The sequence below is a fragment of the Protopterus annectens genome, chromosome 2.part2 (assembly GCF_019279795.1).
Source record: "Protopterus annectens isolate FY-2018-M chromosome 2.part2, PAN1.0, whole genome shotgun sequence".
In the NCBI taxonomy this organism is placed as follows: domain Eukaryota; kingdom Metazoa; phylum Chordata; order Ceratodontiformes; family Protopteridae; genus Protopterus; species Protopterus annectens.
Window position 1 is genome coordinate 1,095,073,745 of NC_056730.1, and position 16,078 is coordinate 1,095,089,822.

At 41.6% G+C, this 16,078-nt stretch overlaps 1 protein-coding gene across 1 annotated transcript in view; it reads left to right on the forward strand.

Annotated features, from left to right (window-relative positions):
• The window catches only part of LOC122796004 (diphthine methyltransferase-like), a 376,921-nt gene that overhangs the window by 316,164 nt on the left and 44,679 nt on the right, over window positions 1-16,078 (forward strand). The window contains exon 5 of the mRNA XM_044064484.1: window positions 1,356-1,528. Coding sequence (XP_043920419.1) covers window positions 1,356-1,528 — 173 coding nt within the window. The remainder of the gene's footprint in view (window positions 1-1,355; window positions 1,529-16,078) is intronic.

The window sequence follows — 16,078 nt, forward strand, 5'->3', positions numbered from 1 at the left end:
TCACCCACCATAACCCCCCCCAATCCTTAAACTACTCACTAATTGACCACTAACCTTAACTCTTATCATTTACACTGTTACGTTTTTTATAACTTCTCCCCCATGGCCTTGTCAACCACCCTCTTTCAAACCATGATTTCCTAAGCCTCAGCTTAACTTTTTCTCTTCTTATATATCCCCACCAAACCACTGAAATTAACTAATGCTCATATTGTATTAATACTTTGACTATACTGTATGAATGTGTCTTGTCCACATGCCTGATGTTAACAATGACTTATAAATATTTGTCTGCTTGATTTTAATGTTGTTAATACTTGTCAAATAATTGACTCTGTCATCCTTTTTGGAATACTTGCTTCTGTAATTTTTTCTGTTGTATTGTATAATGTTTTGGAGCTTTTCTCCCCCGGCCTCCGCTGAAAAAGGGCTGTTTTAGCTCAGACTATTCCCGGTCAACAATGTAAAGTAAAGTAAATAAAATAAACAAATCTCCTGAAGTTACCAAGTTTGGATCAGTGGTGATACAGTCAAAAGGAAAGTTTTGGGGACAACTTTTTTTGCTGTATTGTTGCACTAACTTCAGGCTTGTGTATCACCTGCTCCCTAATAGTCCCATCGTCAGTTTCACATGCTTCAGCTGTGTCCTGGTTTAGGGTGGAGGGTCTCCTTTCTGGGAGAGCCCTGCACTCAGGTGGGCCTCTGACTCTGTGTGCAGGTTCCTTTAGTTCTCTTACCCAAGTGGTATGGAGTCTGATGAAAAGCCGTCATTATTGTGGTTTTGCAGTGGTGGCTTTCCATTGACCCTGCCACCAGCATATCAATGTATGTCCATAGGCTGGGCAGGCAATGAGGTATGGTTTCTGAGGACACAACTACCCTTGACCCTTGGGTAACCACACTTCCTTAACCAACCATCTTGACAAATATTCCCAGCCTTGGCCTTCACCAAGGCTCAATGAGTGATCCACTCCATTGCAATTGTTGACCCCCATGGATAGGCAGACCTGTCCTCTCTGCCAGCACAGTCATTTATCCAAGCTGCTAACTGACCTTTGGCCTCCTGGGTCAAATTCACGGTTTACTCATGGCACACCACTAGACTGGAGAGACTGTGTATTGAATCAGTTTCACAGAATGTACTGTTAAGAGTATTGTGCAGTAATGCAGCTTCTCAGAGTTGAAGTCTGCAAAGCAGAGGAGTTGTGCTTCCAGAACTTTGAGTGATAGCAACTTCAGATTTTACAAGTGTTTGAGCTAAGCCAGAGTAGCAGAGGTTTAGTCATCATGATTATACTGTATGCATATAGTATTGAACTTTGTTTTGCCTTATCCATTTTTCTTTTTCTTTGCAGCTATGATGAACATGTTCTTTTGTGGGATACTCGGCAGATGAAACAGCCATTGGCTGATACACATGTTGAGGGTGGTGTCTGGAGATTAAAATGGCATCCGATCCATGAACATGTTCTGCTAGCAGCTTGCATGCACAGTGGCTTTCACATCCTGGACTGTAAGGAAGCAGTAGGTGAGGAAGTTGGTTTTCTGTTCTTTGGTTAATTGATTTTGAGTAATTACACTTTCCTTTTTTTGAGTTGTATAAGTAAAGACTTATGAAATGATTTAAGATAGTTTTGTCTGCAGACTTTTTAAATACTTAGTTATTGCTGGCAGCACCTTCCCATCCCTTGTAACAACCTTAGATAATGGTCATGCCTTTCAGCTATCTCTTATCATTAAATGGCAGTTTCCCAAAGGTAGTCTTCAAATGAACATCTACTCATTTCGCGTTGCATTGTTCTAAAACCTAATACCAAATATAGGTTCATAGGTGTATACTAGGCTAATGACCATTGGGGCTGTTATAAGCCTAGCCGTGTAACCCAGATGTGACCCACTAACTTGATTTATTTAGGGGTGATTTTACTTGACTGTTTCTGTCCATCGGAGAGCTAGGAGCCAGACCAGGGGAGAATTTCCAGTTACCCATCCATTGGTCCAAATTGAGCTTAAATAGGGATAGAGAGGAGCTCTGCTTCACATGGATGGGGAGCCTGTTCCAGAGAGTGGGAGTTTTCTGAGAAACATATCTGTCGTTCTGTCATGTCGTATTTGTCGCAAACAAAATGCAGGTCTTTTAATCTAGTAGTTCTGATGCTGCTTGTTTTGCAGATGTGTAAAAAGGTTCATTAGAACAAGGCCCAGGGATGCCTTGTATGACAGGCAAAGATTATTTCTCAGAAGTCTGTATGATGATGCTTAGAGACGATCAGCTTAGTACATTGTGTTTATTCCCTGTATCCTTTTTCTAAGGAGCCTTTGTGTATGGTCCAATTTGCTGTGTGTCTCTGGTCAGGTACATACCGAAGGGGGCATTGTACTTTGACGGGTCTGATGAGGGCAGAGTGTAGTGGTATGATGACCTGTCTGGACGTAGATGCCATGCCCTTGCTTATATACTGAGCAACATAGAAGGATTTTCTTACTAACTTGGACACATGTTAGTTGAAGGTTAGGCTGCTGTCTGCATAAGTTCCCAGATCCCTGACTAGTGAATCAACTTTTAACGGTGTTTTATTCGTGATGTAGTTACTGTGGGGGGGGGGGTCTTTCCAAAAGGTACTATAATGCATTTCTTGGTATTGAGTTTTAAGCTTTGGCACCAGGAGTTTGTATTACACCTTCCTGAAAGGTGTTCTCGTTTTGGGGGAATTCAGTGACTGCTCCCAGTCTACAATCGTCTGTGAACATTGTTAGCCAGAGGCTTATCCAAGAATCTTTATGAACCATAAGTGGGTCTGTGTCTTACAGTTGTAACAAGAGCATATCCTAGCCTAGTGTTGAATCTGTTACTGTATACACACTTACTTTGCTCTAAGTAGGATTAGAAATCAATAAGCAAAATAATTCTTCTATTCCCAGACCTGTCTTTACAGTAAGATCATCTGACTAAGAAAGAACAGTAAGCAAATTGTCTTGTGAAAATGTTACTTCATTTAGTGAAATTCTTGTAGTTAGAATGCCAATGAGAGTACAGTCCATTATCCCTACAGCAGGAATAGGCAGCTTGCATGAGTAAATATGACAAACTTAGAAGTATGTGCGACCGTCTCATTCAAAACTTGTAGTAGAAAAAGAAATGTCATACATCTGGGTCATATTTAGTAATTGCTTTAGCACTTGACATAATTGAGAATTTGTGTGCCTAAAAGGTACCCTCATTCTTATTGTGCAGCAGGTGTGATGAGCAAAGTGACCTATATTCAGTAAGAAATTAATTTAGTTAAACTCACATGCTAGCATTCGTTGGGACTAAACAGGGGGCCATGAAGTTGCATGCTTAAAGTAAATTTTGAGGTTTCCAGACAGTGTGTGTGTATAGTACTATTTGAATATTAGCACGTTTTTGCCAGTACCTAATATGACGTGATAATTCTAGTGGGTCCTGCATGCAGTATTTAAGAGAATGATAAACCTGTTAGTAAATGTGTTGATATTAGCGATTTGAGGAACAAAAATGGATTAAGCCTTATCACAAGGTTGCTGCTTTTATGGGGTGTCCAAATTTTATGTTTACCTGTTTTTATGATTATAGGAGGAATGTTTTTCCAAGCTTATAAGGTTTCTAAGAGCTTCAAGCCAAAAGCATCCGTGACTTTGCTGTTGCCAAAGCTGATCGCTGTGGTAAATGACTGCCTGTTCAGGGCACTTGTTCATATGACTCTAAATGGGGAAGAAGGTAAGGCTGCCCCTTCCTGTAGGATTTAACAACCACTATAGGTATCAACAAGTTCATGTCAGGAGGTCCCTGCCTAAGTTTTCTGCTATGAATTTTGTTTCAAAGGGAGGTAGAGGCAAAACCGTTAAAGAGGAAGTCAGAAATAAAACAGCAACAAACAAGGAGTATCGGAGTAAACGTCCCATTGGTACTACTTTCAGTTTTGTTGCAAATGAACGGAGGGCCCCAGGATGTCCTGCAGAATCTGAGGCAGTTGATGGCAGTGTTTGCAATGTTTCTCTCAGCCTTTTCATGTTTTCTTTACTTGAGATAAAATGCTGACAACCTACTTCCTTTTCGACAGGTTCGTGTCTGACTCTTGCATGTTAATTTCAATTCAAAATAGATATAAGCACAGAAAAAGTGCATACTCTCTTTTTTTGTAACACAGTAGTTTTTTTGGCACTGAGATTGTGAATGCTTTGGGAATAAAGGTACAATACAATACTCCCTCAGCCACTTGTCTCCTCATGCTTGATCAGTCAGTCCACCCTGCAGCCTCCTATGGTGGCGAGGTCCATTCCCTCCTATGAAAATTCACTCGCTCTGTAGTGTTCTCTTTATATGGTGGTGGCCAGGTAGATGAGACAAATACAATTAACTCAAAGTGGCACAGTTTTTCTCTTGTGTTGCAGGCACTTACCTTGGAGTCCAGTGTGAGGATGTGAAGCATTCTTTTTCTTGTGTGTGCCCAGGCTTTTTGCATGCAGACAACACTGGCAGTGCATTATTGACTCTATGTAAGGGGATTGTCCCCCCCCCCCCCCCCAGGCACACTCCTAGTCACTGTGGCTATCTCCTGGGCTTATGCCAGGAAGTAAAACCTGCAGTTCAGAAGCAGACTTTTTCTACCATAGGGACAGCTGGCTATCACTCCTACCCCCCCCCCCCCCCCCACACACACACACATACATGCTCTCACAGTTCCTTAACAGTAGGTTTATTAATCATTTTGGAGTGTTGACACTGCATTCTGGCCCCTTGCCACTGCACAGATTGAATGTGCTTTACATAATGTATTTTGGAGTGCTTATATCGTTTGCCTTTTACAGTCCGCTGTGATATGAAAACGTATTGTAAACCTACCTGGATGCCAAGGAATGAAGGGAAGGCTTTTGATCCATCAGGTCTATGGGTCCATTATAATGCTAATAGCTAGTCTGTGCTGGTATGCTCCTTTCTCATCCTTTCTATCTAGTCTCAAATACATTTAACTCCTTAAGTAATACTGCAATCCAACACCACCAACCTATGTAAAGCAAATTGTATTGAACTTTGTCTTTAATACTTCACCTTTTCAGTTTTCACCCATGCTTTCACTTTTCCAGTCTTTCCATGTAATTTATACCTCATATTCCTGAGCCTTTATAATTCAGTATGTATATCTCTGTCTTGCTGCCAGCTTCCGTTCTCTGATATATACATATATATTTATATTCCTACTACTCTGAGCTTTCTTTTGATATTGCTTCTCCTTGTATACTCTGAGCCAAGTTAATGTTTTCTTCGCTGACATTACAATTAACAGGCATGAGCTGTAATTGGAACTAAACAAAAAAAGGTACACAACTGGCACTCTTGAATGTTGAAATTTATATAAAATTGGCATGATTATTAGTGTCCATTGCCAAGAATACAGCTTCCATGGGACCCGACAATATCCTTGGATGTGTTCTACATGAACTACAAAGTGAACTAGCACCACATCTGTGTTCTCTGCTCAGTCACAGTCTCATCTCAAGCTTTGTCCCTACTGAATGGTGCACTACTACAGTCATCCCTCTCCATAAAGGGGGAGCAACTACAGACTCTGGGAATTATCACCCCATTAACCTGATGAGTCTGATATGTAAGGCTATGGAGCGCATCATCATGGACCTGAATAACAAAAGATATAGGGAATCTCCAAACTCTAGATCCCATGCAATTTGGTTTTGTGAAAGGTAGATCATGCCTGCTCAATCTGGTTGACTTCTTTGAGTCAGTCACCAGAGCTGTGGATGAGGGCATGGGAGTTCATACAGCCTACCTCGATCTGGCCAAAGCCTTTGTTACCATTCCCCCTTGAGGCATTATTGATAAACTCACCAAACTGTGCATCAACCCCTATATCACTAGGTGAGTTGCAAATTGGCTCACAGATAGAACCCTCAGTGTGAAAGTAGCGGACTCCAAGTCAGACTGCCGGACAGTCACGAGTGGAGTCCCACAGGGATCGGTCCTGAGTCCTCTCCTGTTTGGCATCTACTTCTCAGAAGACCAGGCCAACACGGAAGGACTCTGGCTGACCAAGTTCACAGACGACTGCAAGCTGGGAGCCATTATTAACTCCCCAAGTGATGTCAACATCCTACAGAAAGGCCTCACTGAGACCAGTGACTGGTGTCAAACCATGGCCTTAAGCTTAATGCCAAAAAATGCGTCATCCCTTTTGGGAAAAACTCAGTTCATACTAATTACCATATCGATGGGAGCCCACTGAACACTGTATAAGAGATCTGGGGACATAGGTTGACAGCAACCTCTCCTTCGACGACCACATTGCCACTGTGGTCAGAAAGTCCTATGTGGCACATCTCAGTACCAAGGGTTTTACATCCAGGAAAGAGGAGGTCATCATCTCTTTCTACTCATTCCTCATTAGGCCAATCCTAGAGTATAATGCCCCATTCGGCATGTACCTCACTAGACACATGCAACAGGAAAGGCCACAAATGTACCTCATGAAGAGGATCCTAGGTCTTAAACACATGTACACAGACTGACTCAAAAGAACTCCATCTATTCTCTGTCTCATATCTACTAAGAGGCGATCTCTGTTTGACTTACAAAGTCATGTCTGACCCGGCTCTGTTAAAAATGCTACATCTAAAGAAATCCCAATTCTTCCACACCACACGCTCCAGAGACCTCAACCTCATTACCGATATCTACAGAACATGTTGGATGAACAGGTTCATACCCCCAGAGACCTCCCATGCTCTGGAATAGACTTCTCATACATGTCAAGGAGAGCACCTCACTGGCCCTCTTCAAGAGAAATCTTGATGACTGGATGGGAAATAGAAAGTTCACCCCGGGGATCACTCCAGTGGTTCTGCTTGATAGAGGCACTGGGAACTAATGGGTGGCACAATGCAAGGGCACTTCTGTGGGCTAGGCTTGTAAAGGCTCCAGGGCCATTAGCATAGTACACACCTATGAACCTATGACCTGCTATTGCCCCTTCCATGACTGTTTCCTAACTAAATTGCAGGATATAATACAGCCAGTAAAACAATATTACTAGAAGACTTTGATTATCTAAATGCTGATTGTTCAGCATACGTTTAACTAGTATATGCCCAGATATTAGCAGACTTCATTAAGACTCTATATGGGAACCTAAGAAAGAGCAGTAATATTTAGACATCATAACTTACTAATAGAAGAAGTTGGTACTTTCAATAGACTCTGTCTATAGTGTGTAGACTAAGTCACAGCCGCTAAATTTAGATTTTTGGGGGGTTTCTCAAATGGTAATTCTGATAAAATTTACAAAGCACTAGGCAATTATGACTGTGATCTATGTAATGTAGATATAGAAACCGCTGAAATGGTAGATATATTTTGTCTCATACCTAGCCATATCAGTTTGAGTTGAGACAAAAATACACTGGATAATTCAAACCTCATAGGAGAAAAAAGCCATCAACAAATAACTTGTTTTTTTTTTTTAATCTAGTTTTACTAAATGTCATATTCTATTAAAAATTGCCAAATCAAGGACATTAAAGGAGAAAATCAGGACTGTGTAGGGATGGGAATTATCATTAAAACTTTTATTCTACAATACTCCGTGAACATTTTAGAAATTAATTTTAAAATGGGAAATGCGTGAACCTAAATTAAGCAGGGATAATGCACCACTTTTTTGAGAAATTCTAGAAACAGCCTTAGAGTAAGAACGCTAGATCTCCTGCACCTAATAATATTCCAGGTGCATTCCTGTACAGAATCAAGTATCACATGGTTAGAACTCGTGATAATTTTGAAACAGTACTGAAAGGACACAAACTAGAAATGTGTCAGCATGTAGATTGATCTTTGGGAAGGGTGTTCCATCTTGCAGAGGTTCTGATGCAGGTGGTGCAAGACTCGCATACAACTAGTGTTGCCATTATGTTGGCTTCAGTTTTTCTCACTGTGAAAGTACCACTCCTCACTCAGTTTCACACTGGCAGTATATATCTGTATATTTGCTCATTGCTTAGATACAACTGGCTGTTTTTCCACAGAAATAATCACCAATCTGATACAAAAATCTTCTGGATACCAAAGAAAATTATCTTCTCTTCCTAAAATCCATCAACACGTGTGTTTTTGGTAGACAAATAGCACATCATCCCATCCAGTGCTCCTGTTCTTTTAAGGCCTGAAGTAAGGTGATGTCTTATAAAATTTGGTTGGGCAAAATGCCTATCAGACTGAGACCGTTAACATTCTTCTTACCTTATTAAGAAGCCTTTAAAATATCTAGAAAAGCTGTCAAAGGATCATTGGAAGTTACTAGGCTATTGGCCCTGAGGCCCTTATAAGCCTAGCCAAGAGTTTAGACAAGTCAGCACACAATGCCCCTGTCCAGCAGGGACACGGGTGGAATCCAAGGGATGTATTTTCCGTTTCCCATCCAGTTATCGAGGTTGCGCTTAAAGAGGTAGTCTGCTTGTTGTGAAGAGGGAGTCTATTTCACAGATAGAGGAATCTCTGGGACATAAATCTGTCCCGCCAAAAGTCCTGTTGATGTCAGACCATGTTGAGGCTGTGCATGCGGGTTACTCGAGTGGAGCTTGATTTGTGGCTATGTAGCAGTCCCATCAATGCAAGGTCCGAGATTGTTCTGTATGCCAAACAGAGGTCACCTCTGAGGCGTCTGTATGAAACAGAGTACAGGGATAGGGCTTTTAGCCTGTGTATGGTAGATTTTTGAGGCCCTGGATTCTCCTGGTGAGGAACCCCTGTGATCTCTCCAACTGCTGCATGTGCTTTGCGAGGTACATGCCAAACGGGACGTTGTGCTCAATAATGGGCCTTGTAAGGGAAGCATACAAGGATGTTATGACCCCCTTGTCCCTGGATAAGTTAGCCTTACTTATGAGGTGGGCCATGTAGAAAGCTTTCCGTACAATGGAAGCAACATGGTGGTCAAAAGGTTGCTATCAACCTGAGTGCCCAAATCCCTCACGACTGATGGTATGCTTAGAACGTTATTTATGTGATAATTTGTGGGGATGTCACTCTCCCCACAGGGGGTGATGATGCATTTTTTGATATTTAGCTTGAGGCCATGTTTCTGGCACCAGTCATTTGTTTGTGTAAGACCCTCTTGGAGGATGTCCACATCACTAGGGGAACTGATGACAGCGCCCAGATTGCAGTCATCTGCAAACTTGGTCAGCCATAACCCACTGGTTGTGGCCTGCACCTCAGAAAAGTATATCCTGAAATAACAGAAGCCCCAAGACCGAACACTGGGGTACGCTGCTCATTACCAGTCTACTGCTTGAAGTGGCTTCCCTTATTCTGAATAGATGGGTTCTATCAGTGAGCCAGTTAGCTACCCATCTGGTAACATATGGATTGATGTCTAGTTGAGAGAGTTTATTATGCCAGAGTGGGGAATAGTGTCAAAGGTATTGGCCAGGTCAAGGTAGGCGGTGTGCGCAGTCTTCTCCTCGTCCATGGTTTTGGTGACCGTCTCAAAGATGTCTACCAAATTTAGCAGACATGACCTCCCCTTGATGAAGCCAAACTGTGTGGGATTGAGAGTTTAGAGGTTGCCAATGTCCTTTGTTAATGAGGTCCATGATAATCTGTTCCATGGCCTTGCAGATCAGGCTAGTTAGGCTGATGGGTCTATAATTTCCTGGATCGGTAGATGCACCACCTTTGTGTAAAGGGAAGACAGTAGCTGTCCTCCACTCAGCTGAGATGAAGCTGGTACTCGGGCTTTGGTTGAATAGGATGCCTAATGGTGCTGCAAGTTCCTCCTTGAGTTTATGTAGGATGCAGCCTCCCATGGTGGCTGTATTTTTTGCCTTTGAGAGAGCAGTGATGACCTGTTCCCTAGATGTAAGGGAAAGGGTGCAGGTACTGGGGATGTCCTGATTTACTGATGGAGGGGGACAGAAGGGTGAAGTTTTTACTGAATCTGTCATTCAGCAAGTTTGCTACTTCTATGGGAATTATGTATGCAGTGTCCTTGACCACCATTTCTATACAGATCTGGGTGCTTCCTTTGAGATTGCGGACGTATGTGAAGAAGGCCTTATGATTGTCTCTAGTACTTGTGGCTTATTTGGACTCGAAGTTGGCTTTAGAGGATTTCACTAGTGCTGTAAGGAGAGATTGATTCCAAATGGGCACCTGCTCTTCTTGGTTCTGGACAGCAATTTTTTCCTTTTGTTATAGAGTTCATTTATTACAGCTGTCCACCAGACAGGTTTACTCTTCCTTGCAGAGGATGATTTAATTCTGTCTGGTATTCCTGATTCCATGCATCTATATAAATGCTAGTACAGTACTTTGGTGTAATTTTGGATACTGGTGCTAGTTCCTAGAGAGGGGGAGGGGGCTGTGAAGCTGTTTGCACCATCCCTCAGGAGTCTGGAATCAGCTTTGGAGAAGTGTTTTTGTTTGACCCTGGCTAGATGGGGAGTCAGGGGAGATGGTGACTTCGAATGGTCAGATCTTAACAGAGAGGATGATACTGCAGCGATGCTGCAGTGGTTACTCATGTTGGTTAATACCAAGTCCAAGATATTATGACCTCTTGTGGGGGTATCGACTAGCTGTTCCAAGGCATTTGCATTGACAAATCAGGGATTCTCTGGCCATTTGTATTCTGGCATGAGTAGTTCTTCCAGTCTATGTTTGGGTAGTTAGTCACCCAGGATCAGGGTAAAGGGTTGAATCTTGATAGATTCGAAGAGGTCCAGATAGATAGATTTTGCATCTTGAGTCAGATTTGGAGGCCAGTAGCTATGATTTGTATAGGGGTCTTGTCAATGGTTAGCTGCACCTGTAGTCTTTAATATTAATATATATATATATATATATATATATATATATATATATATATATATATATATATATATATATACTGAAACCCTAAAAAAATAAAGAAAAAGACCTCCGAGGCAAAAGCATGAAGCTGCAAGTAATATCTGTTGAGCTGCTACAATTTTATTCCATGCTTTTCGTTTGACGCACAAATCAAACTTTTTCAGACAACAGAATGATTAAAAAACACAATTTAAACCATAGTCTGACGATCACATGATGTTTAATTCCCAGTCAAAGGGGAGATGTTGATTAATTGGTTAGTTCCATCATGGGTCCCCGCCCTACTATGTTCATTCATAAAAACCAAAGTGAATAAGATGAAAACAAATTACCAAACACCCAGCTACACTACAAACAACATAATGAAGTAACTGAGTGTTACCACATATCATCTTATGACAGTATAAGTAACATTTAACATGAATTCTTTAAATCCAAAATTAAGACTTAATTCATGAAATGAAGTTAAAACACTAATATTTACTGTGCTACCTAACTCTTTAGTGCATCCTAAGAAGGTAGCCCACACTAATGAAAAATTCTTTAAAACCAACGGACGCTGAATTCATGGGATGGAATTAGAAAACAACTATTTGATATACTACCTTTCTCCTTGATGCATCTTAAAATAATAACCATATCAAACTGTAGTTGGTCAATTTTCTGTAAGAAGGACCATGAATCTCTACAAATCCGTTTTTCATGGATTAGGTATTTTTTCAGGATTAAATCCACCAATCTGGCACAGGGGTAAGTAATCAAATTCCTAGCAACTACTAGTGGTCTCATTGGTGGATTAACCAAATCTTTATGGATTTTGGGAATCCCAAGTAATATTGGTATTCGGGGGAATGGCTTGCTCAAATAATTATAACTGGTCACATCTATCCTTTCTTCTATAAACAGTTCTTCGATCTAGCCCCTTATCCATTGCTGAGCTACTTTGAGCTCATTCAGGGATACTTTTTGATATGCTTCAGTGGCCAAGATCTCATGCATGCGGGCTGTGTAATCCCAGCTATCCATAATGGTTAACACCCCCATCTTTATCTGGCTTACTGACCCTCACATCTGCCGCTCTTAACAGGTTTAAACCCTCCCATTCCTGTTTAGAGACATTTGGTTGAGCACTCCCATAAATGTTGTGCCCCTTGTTGTAGAGCATAAATCCAGTTCACACAATCATTCAATTAAAGGCATATTGAAGCTAAAGAGTTTGGCAAGGTAAAACTAAAGGTTAACATAAATTTATATATCTTTAGTATAAAGAGTAATGGACATAATATGTATGGCAAGTATATATAAAACATTAAAAGAACATTAAATTCAACCTTTGAGAGGTTTTAGTCAGTAAAACCTAAGGTGCAATGCATTAGGTGAGCATGAAACAGTGAGTGAGGGACTGTTAGATCAATTTTAAATATATTGATTATTTTTATTATACCCTTTCAGAGATGTATCATAAATCCAAGATTGTTTAGATATTTTAGTTGGAAGCCTAGCGTAGGTTTTTATTTTAAGATGCAGGAGATAGGTAGTATATTAAATAGTTGTTTTCTAATTCCATCCCATGAATTTAGTGTTCGTTGGTTTTAAAGAATTTGTCATTAGTGTGGGCTACCTTCTTAGGATGCACTAAAGAGTTAGGTAGCACAGTAAATATTAGTGTTTTTAACTTCATTTCCTGAATTAAGTCTTAATTTTGGATTTAAAGAATTCATGTTAAATGTTACTTATACTGTCATAAGATGATATATGGTAACACTCGGGTACTTCAGTATGATGTTCTTTGTGTTTCACTGTTGCAGTCATTACATTTGTGTAATCCTGCTGGCAGGTTGCCCTCAGCCGGCTTGAATTCCAAAGTCTTTGGTCCTGCGTCGGCTGCTGTCGCCCCTTCCCTGATGTCAGGTCGTCAGGGGTATAAAAGACGCAGCCGATGCCATTTTCTTAAGTCTTTCTTGCCGCGCAGTGCCCGAAGCAGAAGCAGTTCGCAAGTGCCGGTCAGCTGACTCCTGAGATTTTCATGTTTGAGTTTCAGATCCGAAGTCTTCAATAAAGCTAAGTACCCCATTGTGGAAACTTTTTCTTGCTCCAGACAGATGTCAGAAAAAGTTAATAATTGTATTTCTTGTGGAAAGCAAATACCTCATAAGGATTTTCATTCTTACTGTATTCCTTGCCTAGGCCCTGATCACAACGTTACTGGTTGTCGGTTTTGTGCTAGATTTAACCAATGCACTGTTAAGCATCGGTATGATTTTGCTTTAAACTTTTTTGGACGCCGGTTTAATTATCCTGAAATGTCGTTGGATAGCCATCCGACTACCAGAGTTTACAAAAAAACGCAAAGAAAAGGATAGAGAAAAACAACCGAGGCCCAAAACTGACTAGGAAGCTTCTCCTAAGCCAGTCGCCGGTTCTCAGTGAGGCGCTTTCGCAGCCCCTGATACCAGCTACTTTAGAGTCGCAAGCCGCTACCGACTCCCACATGGAGTCTGCCATGCCACTGGATACTCACGGTATTGGAGCTTCGGACGCTAATCCCTCAGATGGGTCTGGAGCCGCTGAGCAGGTACTGGCTTTTGAGGGTGTATTCAGACCTAAACATCTTTACATTTAAAATGACTTCAGCTTCAAAAGCAAAGACTAAAGCACCTTCTAAGGCAAGGAAACAAACTCAAGAGCCACGTGGACAGGCCTCTATGCCAAAAAAAAAAAAAAAAAAAAACAGATGCTCAAAATGGCCTAAGACTTTATTACATTGATCAGGGGTTCCCATCCCCCTCCTGATAAGAGGCCTAGGCAAGACACTGACTATGAATCTTCAGATCAGGTTTCTATTTCTTCCGATTCCTCTTCTGATCAGGAATACCCCCCCCCCCCCCCCCTGAGGATTCTGATGATGAAGAATCTATACCTTCAGCATCTCCTCCTGAGGACTATTCCTTTGGGGGAACCTTGCATACCATGAGGGAGCATTTCCACTGGGAGAGCCAAGATTTTTCAGAATCTAAAAAGAGGCTCAGGGATTTTCTTTTACTACCTTAGCACAGGCCTCTAGCCAATCCACCTGTGTTAGACATTGTAGATGTGTTTTCAGAGTCTAGTCTGACCCTGACTCCTTACCCCCAGCTCCTGTTAAGCCTGACAGATATTAGTGTTCCTGACTCACACAAATTTCTTTTTAAAAACCCTGCTGCTGACCCAGAAACTATTTCACAGGGTCCAAAGGGAGTTGAGGCTTCCACTGCAAAAAACCCAACCCCCTCTGACAGAGATTCAAGGGTACTGGATAGATGGGGAAAAAAGGTTTACACATCTGCAACTTTGGCTGTAAGGGCCTTAAACTGTCAATTTCATATGCTTAAGTACTTGCCATGGGATTGCTTAAACAGAAAATGTTGTTAAATTCTGAATGTGCAGAAGACAAGGAAATGCAGGATTTATTGTATGCAGCAGAACAAGTTGGAAAACATACTTTGCAATGTGGTTTTGATTCTTTGGAGGCCTCCTGCAGGGCCGCAGTTACGGGTTCTGTAATTAGGAGGCATGCTTGGTTAAAGGAACAAAATCTGCCTGATCATGTTAAAGATAAATTACTAGATGCACCTTTACAGCATGATACTTTGTTTGGTGTTAAGGCAGAAGAGGTGTTAAAGAAAATGGAGGACAAAGCTAAATCTATGCAAACTGTCAAATATTTTTTACAAGTACAGCCACCTACGTTTAGTAGACACTGGCCTACAAAAAATTGGTCCTTTCCTGTGACAAACAGACCTCAAAGGGGCAGATCCCAGGCGCAAGGTTCTTATAGGCCCAAGCAATGGGGTGCTTCTATCTCCAAAGTTGGAGAAGATAGATCACAAACATACAAAAAACAGTCCCAATAACTCCCCCCTGTCTGCACCAAGCACTTATCTTCTGGCAGCACCCTTAGGGGGAAAATTAGCACTTTTTGTTCAAAATTGGCACATCATAACCCAGGACAAGTGGGTTCTAAACCTAGTGACACAAGGCTACAAGTTCCATTTCCATACTCTGCCAAAGGCAAACGGCTGGCCAGATCTGCCAAAAAAATCAATGGGCAGAGACACAAAAACAAGTCTCATCCCTCATGGACTTGGGGGCCATTCAACAAGCACCAGAGCAAGAGCAGGGACAAGGATTTTACTCAACTGTTCTTGGTAGCCAGAAAGGACAAGGCCTGGAGGCTGATACTGTACCTATCTATTCTGAACACTTTCCTGGATATTCCAAATTCAAAATGTTGACTTTGCAGCAGCTTCTGCCCATGCTAGGCAAGAATGCTTGGCTTGTGACTTTAGACCTAAAAGAGGCATACCTGCATGTTCCAATCAGACAATCATGCAGAAGCTACCCAAGATTCAAAGCTGGTTCAATGCATTACCAATTCTCTGCACTGCCCTTTGGCTTATCTACTGCGCCCAGGGTCTTTACAAAGTGCCTGGCACCAGTAATTGCATTCTGCAGACAAAGAGGAATACAAATATATCCTTACTTGGACGACTGTCTCATTCAAGCAGAGAACAAGGGCATTCTTCTTCAACATCTGGCGTTTGTGAAATGACTTCTAACATGCCTAGGGTACACAGTCAACAAAAAGAAATCAAAACTAGTACCCTCACAAGAGATGACATTCCTGGGTGTAAGCTTGAATACAACTGCCCAGATGGCTTATCTCACGCCAGATAAACAAAGGCAACTGACTACCTATTTCAAAATGTTGGCAACAAAGGCCCAGTTATCTGCAAGAAAAATTCTGCAGGCTTTGGGCTTCATGGCAACCTGCATCCTACTAATTCCATATGCAAGACTACATATGAGGAAACTTCAATGGTACTTAAAAAGTGTTTGGACTCAACATTGCCACAGCCTGAAAACAGTCATTACTCTCATTCCCTGCCTGCAACAGGAGTTTCGATGGTGGGCAAAGGCTTGTCACCAGAACAAAGGCAGCCATTCACATTACCTCTAGCCAGGCAGACATTAACAATGGATGCATCAGACTATGCCTGGGGAGCCCACATGGCAGGAAGATGCATTCAGGGCACATGGTCCTCAAACCAAATGCATTTACATATCAATCAAAAAGAGATGTTAGCTGTTCAAAATGCCCTGACAGCCTTCAAGGACCTACTTCATCCGGGACAACTCCTGATAAAGACAGACAAC